This window comes from Phasianus colchicus, chromosome 7 (assembly GCF_987193195.1).
Source record: "Phasianus colchicus chromosome 7, bPhaCol1.hap1.1, whole genome shotgun sequence".
Classification (NCBI taxonomy): Eukaryota; Metazoa; Chordata; class Aves; order Galliformes; family Phasianidae; genus Phasianus; species Phasianus colchicus.
In genome coordinates this window covers 17740568-17754865 of record NC_143442.1, presented here as the reverse complement: position 1 = coordinate 17754865, position 14298 = coordinate 17740568, and the positions used below count along the sequence as shown (strand labels likewise).

At 35.7% G+C, this 14298-nt stretch overlaps 1 protein-coding gene across 2 annotated transcripts in view; it reads left to right on the top strand.

The window, feature by feature from the left end:
* Positions 1–660: 660 nt before the first annotated feature.
* LOC116232907 (sodium channel protein type 1 subunit alpha) overlaps positions 661–14298 on the top strand; it is a 59255-nt gene continuing 45617 nt past the window's right edge. For both annotated transcript variants that reach the window (XM_090143972.1, XM_090143973.1), the window contains exons 1-6: positions 661–933; positions 7655–7773; positions 11301–11390; positions 12107–12235; positions 12749–12840; positions 13961–14233. In XM_090143972.1, the coding sequence (XP_090000098.1) occupies positions 670–933; positions 7655–7773; positions 11301–11390; positions 12107–12235; positions 12749–12840; positions 13961–14233 (967 nt within the window). In that variant the 5' untranslated portion in view covers positions 661–669. The remainder of the gene's footprint in view (positions 934–7654; positions 7774–11300; positions 11391–12106; positions 12236–12748; positions 12841–13960; positions 14234–14298) is intronic.

The window sequence follows — 14298 nt, the reverse complement described above, 5'->3', positions numbered from 1 at the left end:
GCCCTGTGGGTTGAATATACCTGCAAAAGCAAGTTCCCTAGTGTAGTTTCACAGCTAGGGAAACTAGTTGTGAAACTAGTAGTCTGACAAAATGGCATCTGACATGAAAGTGCCTGTGAAGCAAAGATGTGTCACTGAATTTCCTCTCTGTGGAAAAAGTTGCACCCATTAACATTATCAACATTTGCTGAATGTTTATGGAGATCAACAGTGGATGTGAGAGCAGAGAGGGATGGATGGTGTGTTTCAACAGTGGTGACAGTGAGATGGAAGGCAAGCCATTTCCAGATGGCAGTGCACAGCTGTCACCTCCACTGGAGCAGATTTTTATGAGCATGGAGGTTTGCTCATTACTGGAAAAATGCATGGCTAATGGTGGTGACTATGTTTAAAAATAACGTTTTGTAGCTGAGAATTTGCTCTATCAAATAGTGTTATTGTGCTCTTCGTATCTGTTGTAGTTTCCATGGAAATAAATAGAAGGCATAGGTTGCTCCAAAAGTAATATTTTGACATTCCAACATAACATAAACAAAAGCATTTCAAAATAAATGTTGTAACTTTCTTATTCAATGGTTGTAACATGTTTGTTTATTTTTTTTCCTGCTTCTCTTTAGTATTTTCCTATGCAGAAGAATAAATGGTAATTAAAATGTGCAGGATGAAAAGATGGAGCAGCCAGTGCTTGTACCACCAGGACCAGACAGCTTCCAATACTTCACTAGAGAGTCTCTTGCAGCTATTGAACAACGTATTGCTGCAGAAAAAGCTAAGAATTCTAAACAAGATCGTAAAGATGATGATGAAAATGGGCCAAAACCAAACAGTGATTTGGAGGCAGGAAAAACACTTCCATTTATATATGGTGACATTCCTCCAGGAATGGTGTCTGAGCCCTTGGAAGATATGGACCCATATTATATCAACAAAAAAGTGAGTCTAATATCAGTCCTGTTCATATGAAAATGTTTGGAGAGCTTTATCATATTTGTTTCATTCTCTTACTGTGAGTAAAATAGTTTCTTCATCTGTTAACTGACACCAGTGTGGGAAAACATCTTTCTAATAACGTGGAAACAGCTAATCATTTTTAAAATAACTAGCACACAAGAACAGAAAATGTTTGATGCCATTGATAGATATTAATTCCACCTCCCAGAAAGTAAATACATATTTAACATCTAGTTATAAAAATTAAATTTAGCTAATGCATAATAAGTGGTCATGGCACCAAGCCTGCTGAAGCTCAAGAAGTGTTAGGACAGTGCTCTCAGAAATATTGTTTGAATAGGTGGTTTTCTGTGGAGCCAGGAGTTGGGCTTGTTGATCCTTGTGGGTCTTCTCCAACTTGGGATATTCTATGATTCTATGTTTTTAAAACACATTCACCCTCATGTGCTGTTGCCAAACCAGTCTTCCTGCTTTCTGTAATGAGAAATTTTACAACTGTATAATTTTTAATATTAAACCAATCAAATTGGCAGCAAATGTGACATGATGACTGACTATAATTTGGTTACATAGTGGATGTAGCAGGGTATAAATAAATAGAGTGAAAATCTAGACATGTATACATGGCTCTCTTAAACAGTAGTGAAGTGCTCATTGTCTCCAGTGGTACAGAATAGAAGCCATCATCCTTCGTGGATATTAACTTTTCATCATATTCTTTTAATATGCATCAACATTTACACAGATTTGTATCTTCTGATATAATTGAATGTGTATCAGATGAACAATTTTATCAAAACTGAAACACAGTACATAATCTCTGATTGTAAACAAATGTAAGGATTCTAGATGTAGTGATAAAGAGCCTACACAAACATATATTTTATAGATTAAATACTTTGCAAACTTAAAAAAGTGAAGATTTACTGAAACTGAATACACCCATGTGTCATTCTGTGTCTAAGGTTCTTTACATTTAAAATTAACAGCATGAACCAACATTTTGGTCCCAGGAATCAGGTGATTTCAAATTCTAGGGAAAATTATGGAATCAGAGAAACATAAGGATAAGCAGAAAATATCACAAGGATCTAAAACTGATATTAAGGTTTCTGGTGGAAGTGGCCTTCAAAGGCTCTGGAATCCTTCCTGGCTAATTCTGTTGCACTGCCTACATACAGCAGAAAAGACTTACAGTCTAGCAAGATAGCTAGCTTGGGTGATGCTTTAATTATTAGATACTGGGATTATGAAACTCATATCAAGACAGGAATTATTTTGATTTGCATGGTATGCTGTGCTCTGATTTTCTTTTAGCTTGCTAAATTTTATGTGATTTATGAATCTGATTTTGACAACAGAGAAAATACTATGTGAGAGCACAATATTTTAATCTTTATTATTTGATGCCTCTGAAAGAGCCTTTATCTGCCATTCATAGTATATAAAAACTTATCTTTAAATCACAGTTCTACTTTTACAAAGATGAAAGATCTGTTTCTACAAAAGCAGGTTTTGTGGAGTTCCATACTAATTGCACCTGACTGATTATGGTACAAAATCATACATAATTGTATCTCTACCTGCCCAGAACTCATCCTGGATGTTTATAGTCAAATCAATCAGTCTTCTGAGTCTTAATAGTGAGAACTGGGAAGATGTACTAGGAATGACCTACAGGTAGTCTTCTTGGGCCCTTAGAAATTGATGAGCCATTCAGCCCATTCACTGATGGAGCTGAAAACCTACTGCATCAGGCAGGTCTGCTAGCTGAAGTTATTCAATGAAGTTTCTAGATCTGGCCTATGTGAAAGAAAGAATCTTTTTATTTGCACACTAAATAACTTCTACAGGCAAGTCACATTTGTAGTACTGCCTGCTGGCATTTTCTTCTCTATGCTCAAGTCCACAGATCTGCTCTATGAAAGTGATTCAGTCTTCTGCCAAACAGGAATAGAAGCAGCTTTTTCAGTCAAAAACAAGACAAAGTTTTCTCAACCATTACAATTCTCTCCATTCTTCCTTCAGTGGGAGGAAAATAGGTTTTCCTGACATAAATTCCTGCATTAAAATATCTAAATCCTAGATTTTCTTATCTACTTTTATGTGAATTCTGAAAAGATTTTTATCTTGCTTTTTTTGAGTGTATTAGTGGAAGTTCATGATCCTGTCCTGCAAGCCTCAGAAGCAGAGATAGTTAGAGAAAAGCCTGAAGCAGAAGAGAACAATTAAGAGCCAAAGCACTCTTAATGCTTAGTGTGTTCACCTCTGTACCATTTTATGTTGCAGATTTCTCTTTATTCTTCTCTGAATTCTGTCCTATAAAGTCAAGGAGTCAATCAGCATACACTATCCCAATGTAACAGCCTGACAATTGCTGAATGAGAGTTAGAGATTATATATTGTTGCCTGGGGAAGCATTTATCTGAAATTATATGGCTCTAAAGCAGTGATGCAGAATGAATAAAAATTACTATTTGCTAGAAAGAGTTAGGACAAGTATATGGATTAGTAGATGCCGCTATTGTGGCTCATCTCTGTTAAGATCTCTGCATAAACTGTATCTGATTCATCCATAGAACATCTAAATGTTTGACTTCCAAACATTCAAATAGGCTATAAAAATGGTTATCTACAGTGTTTGTCAAATGATGCTAATGATCATATTCACTGTTTTTTCAGAAAATCTAATAGGCTGTAGAAATACCTTCTTTATTCCAAATTTGAGTCATGAGGAAAATCATGCATCAGTTGCTTGATATGTGTGTATTGCATCACACTGATTGGTCTGGTGGTGGTTTTTTTTGGTTGTTGTTTTTTCTTTCTTTGGAGGGGGGGATAGGAAGTCTTCTTTGCCAGTAATATGAATCAGCAGGGCTGAGCTCTTCCCTAAAGGTTTAACTACTAAGTAATTAATAAAAGTCTACCACCTATTTTGCCATACTCAGGCAGTTTTATTTTCAGAAGGATACTTTTCATTGTACTGCATATGAGATCAAATTGAAATTATGTTTTGGTATCTTTGTTTCTATGCAAAACTTATCACCAAAGAGGATTTATTAATAAATGCATTAAATAAATATTAACTTAAAGCTGAAAAGAATAGGCAAAAATAGCACCTAACAGCAGTATAGATTTGCACTGTACTTCAGATAGCCTAAATGCCAGCAACTAGACTGTGGGAACAAAATTCATCTATTACAATTTAATACCCTTCCTTAAATTCTTATGGTTTTATTATAATGAAGTGCCATTGTACATGGTGTTCGGTAATGCTGGTCTTTGGAACTGTTAAGTTTAGCATTCTAAAACTTTATTCACTTTTTGTATTCTACTCCTGTTTAAGTGCAAATCTGTGTGTTCCGGATACAATGGTGACTGCCTATTCATGGTGAAGCTGCCATCACAAAGGATTAGGGAGGTTTGTGTCACTATCTATTGAGAAGGGATCAGCTGGAACCCTTTCAGATCCTTATGTGCATTCTTCAAAATCTTGTCCACTTGGTTTCTTACCTTAAAGTCTGGCTATTTTATCTCGAAGCTAGGCTGCTTCATTAAAAAGGAGCGAAAGAATAGCTTGAATTAAATGGTCCCTACTTCACTTTTCTCCTGCTATAGTGTAGATTTAGCATTGCTGCTGATTGCCTCTGCCCACCCTGCCTCTTGCCAGAAGGATGCTGGTTGATGCCTGTCAAAAGAGCTCTGTCCTTTTGTCCTTGGTTCCACCAGTTGCCTAATCCTATCAAACTATACCTCCTGGATTCCCAGACTAGATTTGTGTTGCAGAAGGAAACAAAAAAAAAACCCTGTAAAGTCATTTTATTTAACATAAGAAAAAGTGAATGCACTGGTGATCTTAAATATCTTTTATATTTTCAAATGAAAGAATTCTGAAGATAAAAGTTCTAGTAACACAGAAAAACTAAGGTCTAGCTAGGAAAAAAATGCTTTCAAAAGGCAGCCACAAAACAAGAAAATGCCAATTTCAGAAATGCCACAAGTCTCTTGTGCTAGCCCTCTCCAGTGTTTTCCCTGAGAAACTATTTGGCTGTTAAGACTAAGAAGCTGGCACTACAGAAGGTGCTGTGGGTTTTGAGGTAGTGTTTATCTGACCATGGGAAGTGGTAATGCAATGCAGTAGTGCTCAGCCTTCAAGATGTTTCAAAGCCAAATGGGAGTTTTGGCTTTGAAGCAGATTTCTCCTCCTTTGCCCTGATAAGACTGCAGTTTCTCAGTTTGGGTCAAATATGCCAGAAGTTACAGAGCTGGAAGCCAGGTTACAGGCACGAAGTTGCAAATTGGACACTTCTCTTTAGGTATTTCATTGAATTTAAATTTGCACTGGAATACTTTGAGCGTTTATAAAATGATAAAAACACTTTGTGAAACATAAACCCTGAAATGTATACATAATCTTCCATTTCCGACTATTAATCTTATAATTTATTTAGAATTTATTTCTCAGCATATAGCTGCTTTCTCCTGTCAGATTTGGGTAGAATGTTTCATGTTCATCCACAGTGCCTGCACACTGCCTTGCATCTGGAATGAGACTGGGTGCAAATGCAGGAAGCTTACTCAGGAGTTGGACATTAGCTGTAATCCCTGTTATCTGCATTTTTAGGAAAATTCTTGACGAGGCAATTTTAATTCATTTTTAAGGCTAGAAGTCAGTGGACCAATGCAGTCATTTTCAAGGTTCCCATCACAGAGATGTTTTGGATGAAAAATTAAAACCGAAATAGAAATTGTAAGTTTTGCTGGTTCTGCTTATGCAGGGCAGCAGAAAGTGGAACAGCTAAAATAGCAGCAGCTTCCAACTGAGACTGGAGTGGTGCCAGCATGCTGTTATTTTCCATAAGGCATGTTAGAAAAGAGATGTATGTTTAATATGCTTGTGTTCAAAGATTTTTAAAAAGATGTAGGTTGGCTAAATGTAGGTGGTGTAGTTTTAGATGCAAAGCTGGTAGCAAGTGTGATTTTTATTATATTTTCTCAACTACCTCATAGCTACAGAAGCTGTTATTGCGAGCTGTGAGGCCTGGGGGCTGGGGCCAGACCTGAGAGAGAAAACTCACCATGTCCCTTGGTAAATGGTACCAAAACCCATCATTCATCTGTCTGGCTACTCACACATTTAAAATGAAACTTTCATTCAAGGTCAAGTGAACTGCAGTTACCCTTGAAAGGTCATTTGTTATCTGTAATCTAACTGGAAATACAATTTAGGAACATTAGCTCAGTTCTTATCCTGTTGTTCGGTTTCATCCTGCAGATTCTCCGTTTCTGCGCAGAAGCAGGAAAAACAAATACATCTCTCATAGCTTTTCTACACATCTTGAGTTGGTGTTCAAGATTCAGTGTTAATGACGCTTAGTATTAAGCACTTTGATCTGTATTACCAGGTGTGCTGAGTAGAGCCAGGACAGAGGCAGCTGAGGGGAGAAGACAGCAAGTGATGTAGGGCTGGGAGAGCTTTTACTCAGTACTCATCCCATTCTTTGCCTTCTGTTCTTGGTGTCCACCACAGACTTGTGGAAACCATTATCTCTGCAACTCCTTCTGTCTCCTTGATGCTCCTAGCAATTGGTTTCGGTACTTCCTGGTCTCTACACACTAAGCATCATGAATACAAGCAGACTGAAGAGCTGTCTTCCTTGAAAATTCTTGACATGTTTTTTCCAGACTTACAGCCTTCCCAGAAATAGTTCTGCACACTGCTTGCCATCAGTCAGTGGACTTCATGTCTTGCTCCACCCTTCACAGATAACAGAAGAGATCAGTATCTCCTTTCTCACATTTCCTAGTAGGATCCTAGCTTACAGCTCACTTCTTCAGCAATGTAATGATAAGCAAAGAAGCTTTATCATAGTTTGTCCAAGAAGTAAACAACCCTATCAAAACAAAAAAGGCAATTTTAGAGATTTTTCATTGCTGGTTTCTTCAATACCTTTAATTCTGCTTGAATAATCCTTGTTCATGCAGATCTCTTCCAAATTACCGATTCTTCCTCCTGCAGTGCTTTTTGTTCTGTTTTGTTTGTTTCTACAGTTGAAGATCACCTCAGTGCCACAAAGAAACTTGGCAGTCTGTATTTCCAATGTTGTATTGTTAATGTTGTTGCAGCCACAATGGGCTGCAATGTAAGCAATTTTTTTCAAAGTTTCCCTGAACTTTATGCACTTGTTAGTGGTTAAAATAAAATCTAACATGATGTATGTGTTCTGGGAAAGATTTACACCTTTAAACCACAGTTGTGTACGGTGGTCATCTGGGATGTGTCTCTTGTTCTCCTCAGGTAGGGTATACTTGGATGCTCACAGTCCTCAGAGATTCATATCTACATGGGTTATTGCTATTTCCCTTTATCCTTAGCACAAACTTTGGAAACTATAAACACAATTACAATTTTAATTAATCATTTCTGCATCTTTTGCTACAAGAAGTAGATAATATAACTGATATTGTTTAACAAAGCAGTATTACAAAAGCATTAATGAAATGAATGTTCTATATTTAAAATTATATTTTCGGACATCAGGTAAGTACTGGAAGTAAGTTTTATTTCAAAAGCGAGTCATGCGTTTTGTATATTAACTATGCAAAAATTCATGAATTTGCTGACTGTCATTAAAAAAGGTTTAAAATGAGCATCTACAGTGAATACACACTTACAAAAATGTATTTTGTTTTTCTTTTTCAGACCTTTATAGTATTGAATAAAGGGAAGGCAATATTCCGATTCAGTGCCACCTCTGCCCTGTACATTTTAACTCCATTCAATCCTCTTAGAAAAATAGCTATTAAAATTTTGGTACATTCATATCCTTTTTCAATTTTGGTTCGTGAAAAAAAAAACTTGTATCTCTATTTCATTGAAAATAGAAGTTTTTCATATGTTATTATTTTTTTTTTCAGCATGAGAGTTATGGTAAGTTTCTATCAATACAAGGAAATTGGAATATATTATTTAAATATATTTGATTACATTATTCAAATACATCATAGCTATCCTGTCAAATTTTGATACTTTAGTTGTAGAAATTTACAGATGGATTGGAGAAATCACTAATCTCTGGATTTGTAAATCTATTTCATTTTTTAAACAGTCTTGTTAATTTAAAGACAATTGAAATACGCAGGAATATTTCAGAAAAATTTCTCCAGATTTATGTTAATATTAAATTGTTACATGTTCTTGATGCTTTTTTTGTGCTATGAAGCCTACCCATAATAGAAATTATATTTAGTAATGAAAGCACTTTGTACTCATAAATTCCAGAAAAGCTCTCTATTTTAAAATTTTGCAATCTAGTTAATTGGAAATATCAGAAGCCACTGCCAGAAAGTATCAGCAGCAGCACTGCAGGCAGTTTGCAGTGTCTTTGTATGTGCAAATGATTGGGGGATCATAACTGATGGGACTGTGCATGATAGAAGGTTTTAGTCTGGTATGTAGATAGGTGCCTGATGTTATTAACAGTTCATGGACGTTTCTAGAAAATGAGGTTTTTGTGCAACTTCTTGCACAACCCCAGGAGTGGGAAAAGCAATCACCACATGGAAACTTTAGCATAACAGTAAAACATAGAGCAGTTACTCAAAGGCAGAAGTCTAAGATTTTCTAGAGATTGCTGGGGCAATTTTCTAAATATTTTCTAAATGTTTGGATAAGAAGAATAAAATAGAGGGGCTGCTGCTGATTCAGTAGACCTTTTCCTCTAAGCTCCCTCGAAGTTAAAGCAGTGAGAGGAGGGAAGGAAAGTGCCTGGAAAGGAGGGAGCAGCTGAGGACAGTAAGGGACCTGACAGACCTGCAGGCATCATGGTGATGATGGTGAGAAAATGGAGCCAGTACTGTCAGATTGAAATTATTTTTATCTTAAATACAGAAGTGGTTTGGGTTTTTTTTGTTTGTTTGTTTTATCTTAAACAGAAGGACAGTTTTATGGGTTTTTTTGTTTGTTTTTATTTGTTTTTAATTCAATACAATGCAAAAAATGCAAGTATTAATGTGATAGGTCACCTAGAATGTTCCATAATGCATTTTAGGTTTTGGATACTTACATTCTGTCAAGGTTAGTTTATAAGAAAAAAAAAAAAAAAAGACAGTAAAGTTGTTTACTATTTTTACTAATCTTATGACTTTTATCAGTAAACTCTACTGCCCTGCTTTGAGGCAGGAGTTTGGCACTGTAGTCTCTGTAAAAGAACAGTGCCTTTGGCTTTCAGTGCAAAAGATGTATTTTGAGAGTGAAACTGATGCATCATGGAGAACTTCCACATACATGTCCTCTGAATTCCCTGAACCTCTGTATATGGGGCTCCAACCACGTGCCCAGACACACAATCAGATGTTGTTCACTCAGCAAGGAGTCAGAGTGTGTCTCTTCTAGAGCTCTGAGACTTTTGCTATTGTTCTTACTTCACTGTTGGTACCTATTGTAATACCAGCCCCCAAGAATTGGTAACAGCATGGATTTCTCTGCTGACTCACCCCCTGATATTCTGCCTGCTTGACTCAAGTCAAGGTAGTGTATTCACTTGAGAGGGCAACACAAGAGTGATGAGGATGGCCAGACTTTTGCAATGAATGGGAACAAATGAAAAAGTTAGAAGAGATGGGAGTGAGAAGACAAAAAATGCAGTCAACAGTGGCTGGAGTTGCAGGGTGCAAGGAGTATTAGAAAGGATCAAGGAGATGCATGAGAGAAAAAGTGGTACCTTGGAAAGTATCTCTATGCTACCTAGCCTTTGGAAACTGAAATTAGTGATATTCAGCATTTTCTCACTACCAGGAGCTATCTGCAAAAAAAATTAGCAGTGTGTTTTTTTTTCTAATTTCTATCTTCCACAAAGTCTATCCAGGCAATAGGCAACTTCATCTGTTCCATGAAGTGGCTGGCTTGAGGTTGTGCGGTGGCTCTAAATGAAATGCACCACACAGAACTAAAAACTCAACTCTCCCAAAAAGGCATTTAACTTCTTTAACTGAAGCTACAATAATCACCTGGCTTTATTCCTAAAATTCATAAGGATTCAGGATTTAGATTTTTGTAGACACTTCATTTCCTACATAGCTGAAGAATCTAGAATAAAGAAGGCAGAGGTCCTTCTGGCAAATTCAGTTTGATGCACAGTGCTGATTTGATCAGAGAAGACCATCATGTCTACCAAAGGAGTTGTTTAGGCCTTCTTCAGTCATATTCCTCACTTCTGAACACTGACCATTTTGATTTAACATTCTTTCAAAATAGTTTTGTATGTGATATACATGGTGATAGAGCTCTTTGCATAGCCCTGTAAAAATCATGACAGCCTTCTTTATGCTTCAGCATCAAACATATGTATTTAGCACCGAGAATATTATCTGAATGGATAGTGTTTATCCTACTGGCATAGATCACATTTCTGCCATTTTTAAGAATATCTGTAAAATAAGAATCTTGTTTGTTTTCCAGAGTGCTGTATCTCTAATTACATTTTATGTACTTTGTTTTATGAGACAAGTGAAACTTCTAGGAGATATCTCCGTGATTTTCAACTACCAAAATTAATTCTCTTTGGACAAGGAAATTTCCCAATTAAATAAATTCAGAATCTTGAATCCTGCCTGTGGACTGTGCACACAAGCACCATATAGGATAATAATTATTCTAAGCAAATAACAATGATTCTTGCTATTCAAAGCTTGTATGACAATGTAATCCCCAAAATGAGTTGTCACTTTAATGAAAGATATCACTATATTTACTGCTTATTCAACAATTTTGATAAATGTCACCTATAGAAATTAGGCAGGTAAATCTTTCCCTGTGATTTGAATGTTAACTTGAAAGTATATGCTCAAGTCTGAATGCTTTAAGTAATGATCTGAATGCTAGCACAAATTTTCTGCAAAATTTAGGTTGAAATGTAACTTCCCCTCCTCCTCTTTCATTTACAGCGAAGGTTGCTCTTTTGTTTGTTTAGTTATATTTTTATGCTAAAAAAAAAAAACCCAAAAAACACCTCAAAACAAAAAATGCTATCTACTATTTTTTTTTTTTTTTAATGAAATTAAAATTCTTGGGCTCTTACATGCAACTTCATTTGTAAATACTTTTCATGCAAGTATTCTTAAGGAACATAACATATAAAAGGATGACTAGAGGAAAAATTAAAGTAGAGTTAAACGTTTGGCATAAAGATGTTATGTAGTATTGCCTATTTTCTGCTGCCATCGTGTGGCTACTTTGGGTCAGGTTTTAGTCTACACAATACAAATGGCAATATTTTGCTGTACTTAAAATCTATGGTTGATGTGATATTGCTTGAATTGCTATTGTGATTCCCTTAACTATGATTTACATTATTCAGCATGCTTATTATGTGCACTATTTTGACCAACTGTGTGTTTATGACCATGAGTAACCCTCCGGACTGGACCAAGAATGTAGAGTAAGTTGCATATTTTACTTAAGGATATCCATGCCTCTGACGATTCCTTAGTAAGTCAGTATGCTTGCAACTGCAGTTGTGTGCTGGCTGGAACTATCATGAGATACTATTTCCTCTCTATACTATGTACAAATGTTGGATAATTATTCAAATCTCCTTCTGGGAGAATAGTTGGGTTAACAAAAATAGAAGTTATTTATGGATATTGTTGTACTTGGATTCCGCTAGTTATCTCTTATCTTCATGGCTTAGCACCTACACCATGTGTTAATGTCACTACATTAAGAGTAGAACCGTGGCTATTTGTAGATGCCAGGTAAAGACAGCATATAAGCAAATGTATTCTTAAAGTGAAACTTATGTGCATGCTTGTATTCTCCCTTTTCTAGAGTTAATACTAGGTGGATTAGATTTTAGTGGTTCTGGAAGTCTCCAATATCTTATGCTCACAATATTCTTGGATCACAGAATGGATGTAGTATAATTTTAAACTGAGTGTCACTGACAAGTTTAAAAAATGTTATGTATTTTATGGCTTTATTTCTTCAATTTATGCCTAAGATCAATAATTCTGTATTTAATGCACGTGCATTCACAAATATATAATGAGTATAAAGCATTTCAGAAGAAATTTCTTTTTACCACTTGTAAGTGGTAAAAGTTGCAAGTGTAGAATATTATTATTTATTTCAATTAATTTTTCTGATATTTTCCAGGTACACCTTCACTGGAATATATACGTTTGAGTCACTTATAAAAATTATTGCAAGGGGCTTTTGCTTAGAAGATTTTACTTTTCTTCGAGATCCATGGAACTGGCTCGATTTCACTGTCATTACATTTGCGTAAGTTTTTGTTTTTTGCTTTTTTTTGAAAGTGAAGGGCAAAAAGGGCATGAAATTAGTATCAATACCTCTCAATTTCATCAAATGGAAATACTTCTATGAATTTACTTTGTCTAAAACAATTTTCATATTCTAATGTGGATATATTGATGTAAAACATAAATACTGCAGAAGCCATTAGTTCAGTTAGTATTAGGCTAATTTCATGTCCTGCGTTTTTTTCTCTGAGCAGAAAAGGAGCATCCCTTTGACTTCATTCCACAAACTTACCAATCTAGTCTAGATAAATTTTAGGCTTTCAAAGTTAAATCACTGTGATTCACTTCAGAGAAGTTTAACTTAACTGAAGGCTCTGAAAGCATATTAATGCAAGGCAAACTGCAATGAAAGGTAAACCTCTGACTGTTGCTATATAATTTTTTGCTAAAAACGCCAAAGTGGTCTTGATGAAAGACCCAAGTAAGTAGCATAAACTTTGCCTAAATTCTGAATAACTGTGATTTAATCCTACAGGTATGTAACAGAATTTGTAAACCTAGGCAATGTTTCAGCTCTTCGAACTTTCAGAGTATTGAGAGCTTTGAAAACTATTTCTGTAATCCCAGGTAAGAAGTAACTGGTGTAAGGTGTTAGGCCCCTTGTACCTCCCAACTGTTCCTTTTTATCCTGTCATTGTGTTTGTGTGTGAACTCCCCTATTGCAGATATGTGACAGAGTTTGTGGACCTGGGCAATGTCTCAGCGCTGAGAACATTCAGAGTTCTCCGAGCTTTGAAAACAATATCAGTCATTCCAGGTGAGAGCTAGGTTAAACACTGAGGCTGACTGTTGTTCCACAAAGGCTATACTCACGTTTTTGAAGCATAAGCCTTATTTCTTTCCACCAAAAAAAAAAAAAAAAAGCAGGAATTGGAAGATATCAGAATTTACTGAAATCTCTGATTCATTGCTTTTTAACATGAGCTCTTTCCTTTTGAAATCAGCCTTTGAGTTTAACAGATTCTTGCATGAGACATTGCAGTACAAAGCGTGTGTGGTTTTCACCTTCTGATGTCAAGCTTTCTTCTCCACATTCAATGAATATCAGTTACCCTGAAGTTTTCTTACCCATATGTATTTTACCTACATGATGTTGTGTGGTATTTGTTGTGGATCTTTGTGTCTTTAAAAATAGAACTGTTTTAAATGTTAACTAAGTAATGAAGTTAATGGAATAAGATAATAAAGAATAGCATGGGCATTGCATGGGGGATTTATTATCTTAAACTTCTGTGATTTTCCAAACCATCTCCAGTTTTATAGCATTAAATTTAACTGCATTTTTTTATAAACAGGCTCTTTACCACTGTCTTCTAATTCTAGTATGTTATAAAACTGTTAATAGCAAAGGTTTGGGGCAAGAGATATTGACAAACAAAAAGAAAGAAGACTTTTCTGCAAGATTCATGTATAGCATGACTAACAAAGTCACTTGTTTTAGTATTAAAACAAGTATTTTGAAATATATGCAACTCATTCCATTTACTGTTTCAAATGAACATACACTTTGGCTTTTTATTCATTTTCACAAGTGAAAAAGCTCTTCACAAAAGTGTTATTTCACAGACATTACAATCATTTATTTGGGCTTCTGCATGAAATCTATAACTTTACTGGGAGATAGTGTCATTTTTTATGCTTTAAAAATCTTTTGAACACCAGAATAAAAATTCCTTTACATTTTCAGGCTTGAAGACTATCGTGGGAGCCCTAATTCAGTCTGTGAAGAAGCTCTCGGATGTTATGATCCTGACTGTCTTTTGTCTGAGTGTATTTGCACTAATAGGGCTGCAGCTGTTCATGGGCAACTTGAGGAATAAATGTCTGCAGTGGCCTCCAGAAAATTTCACTCTGGAAACAAATATCACTTCCCAGCTCAACAGCACCATTGGTGAAAATGGTACACTGGTTAATTCAACAGTGACTCCATTTGACTGGAAGGGGTACATTGAGGATGAAAGTAAGTATTGTCAACATAATTGTTATTAAAATGTTCTACAGATGGCTCAGTTCTAAAGAATAAGA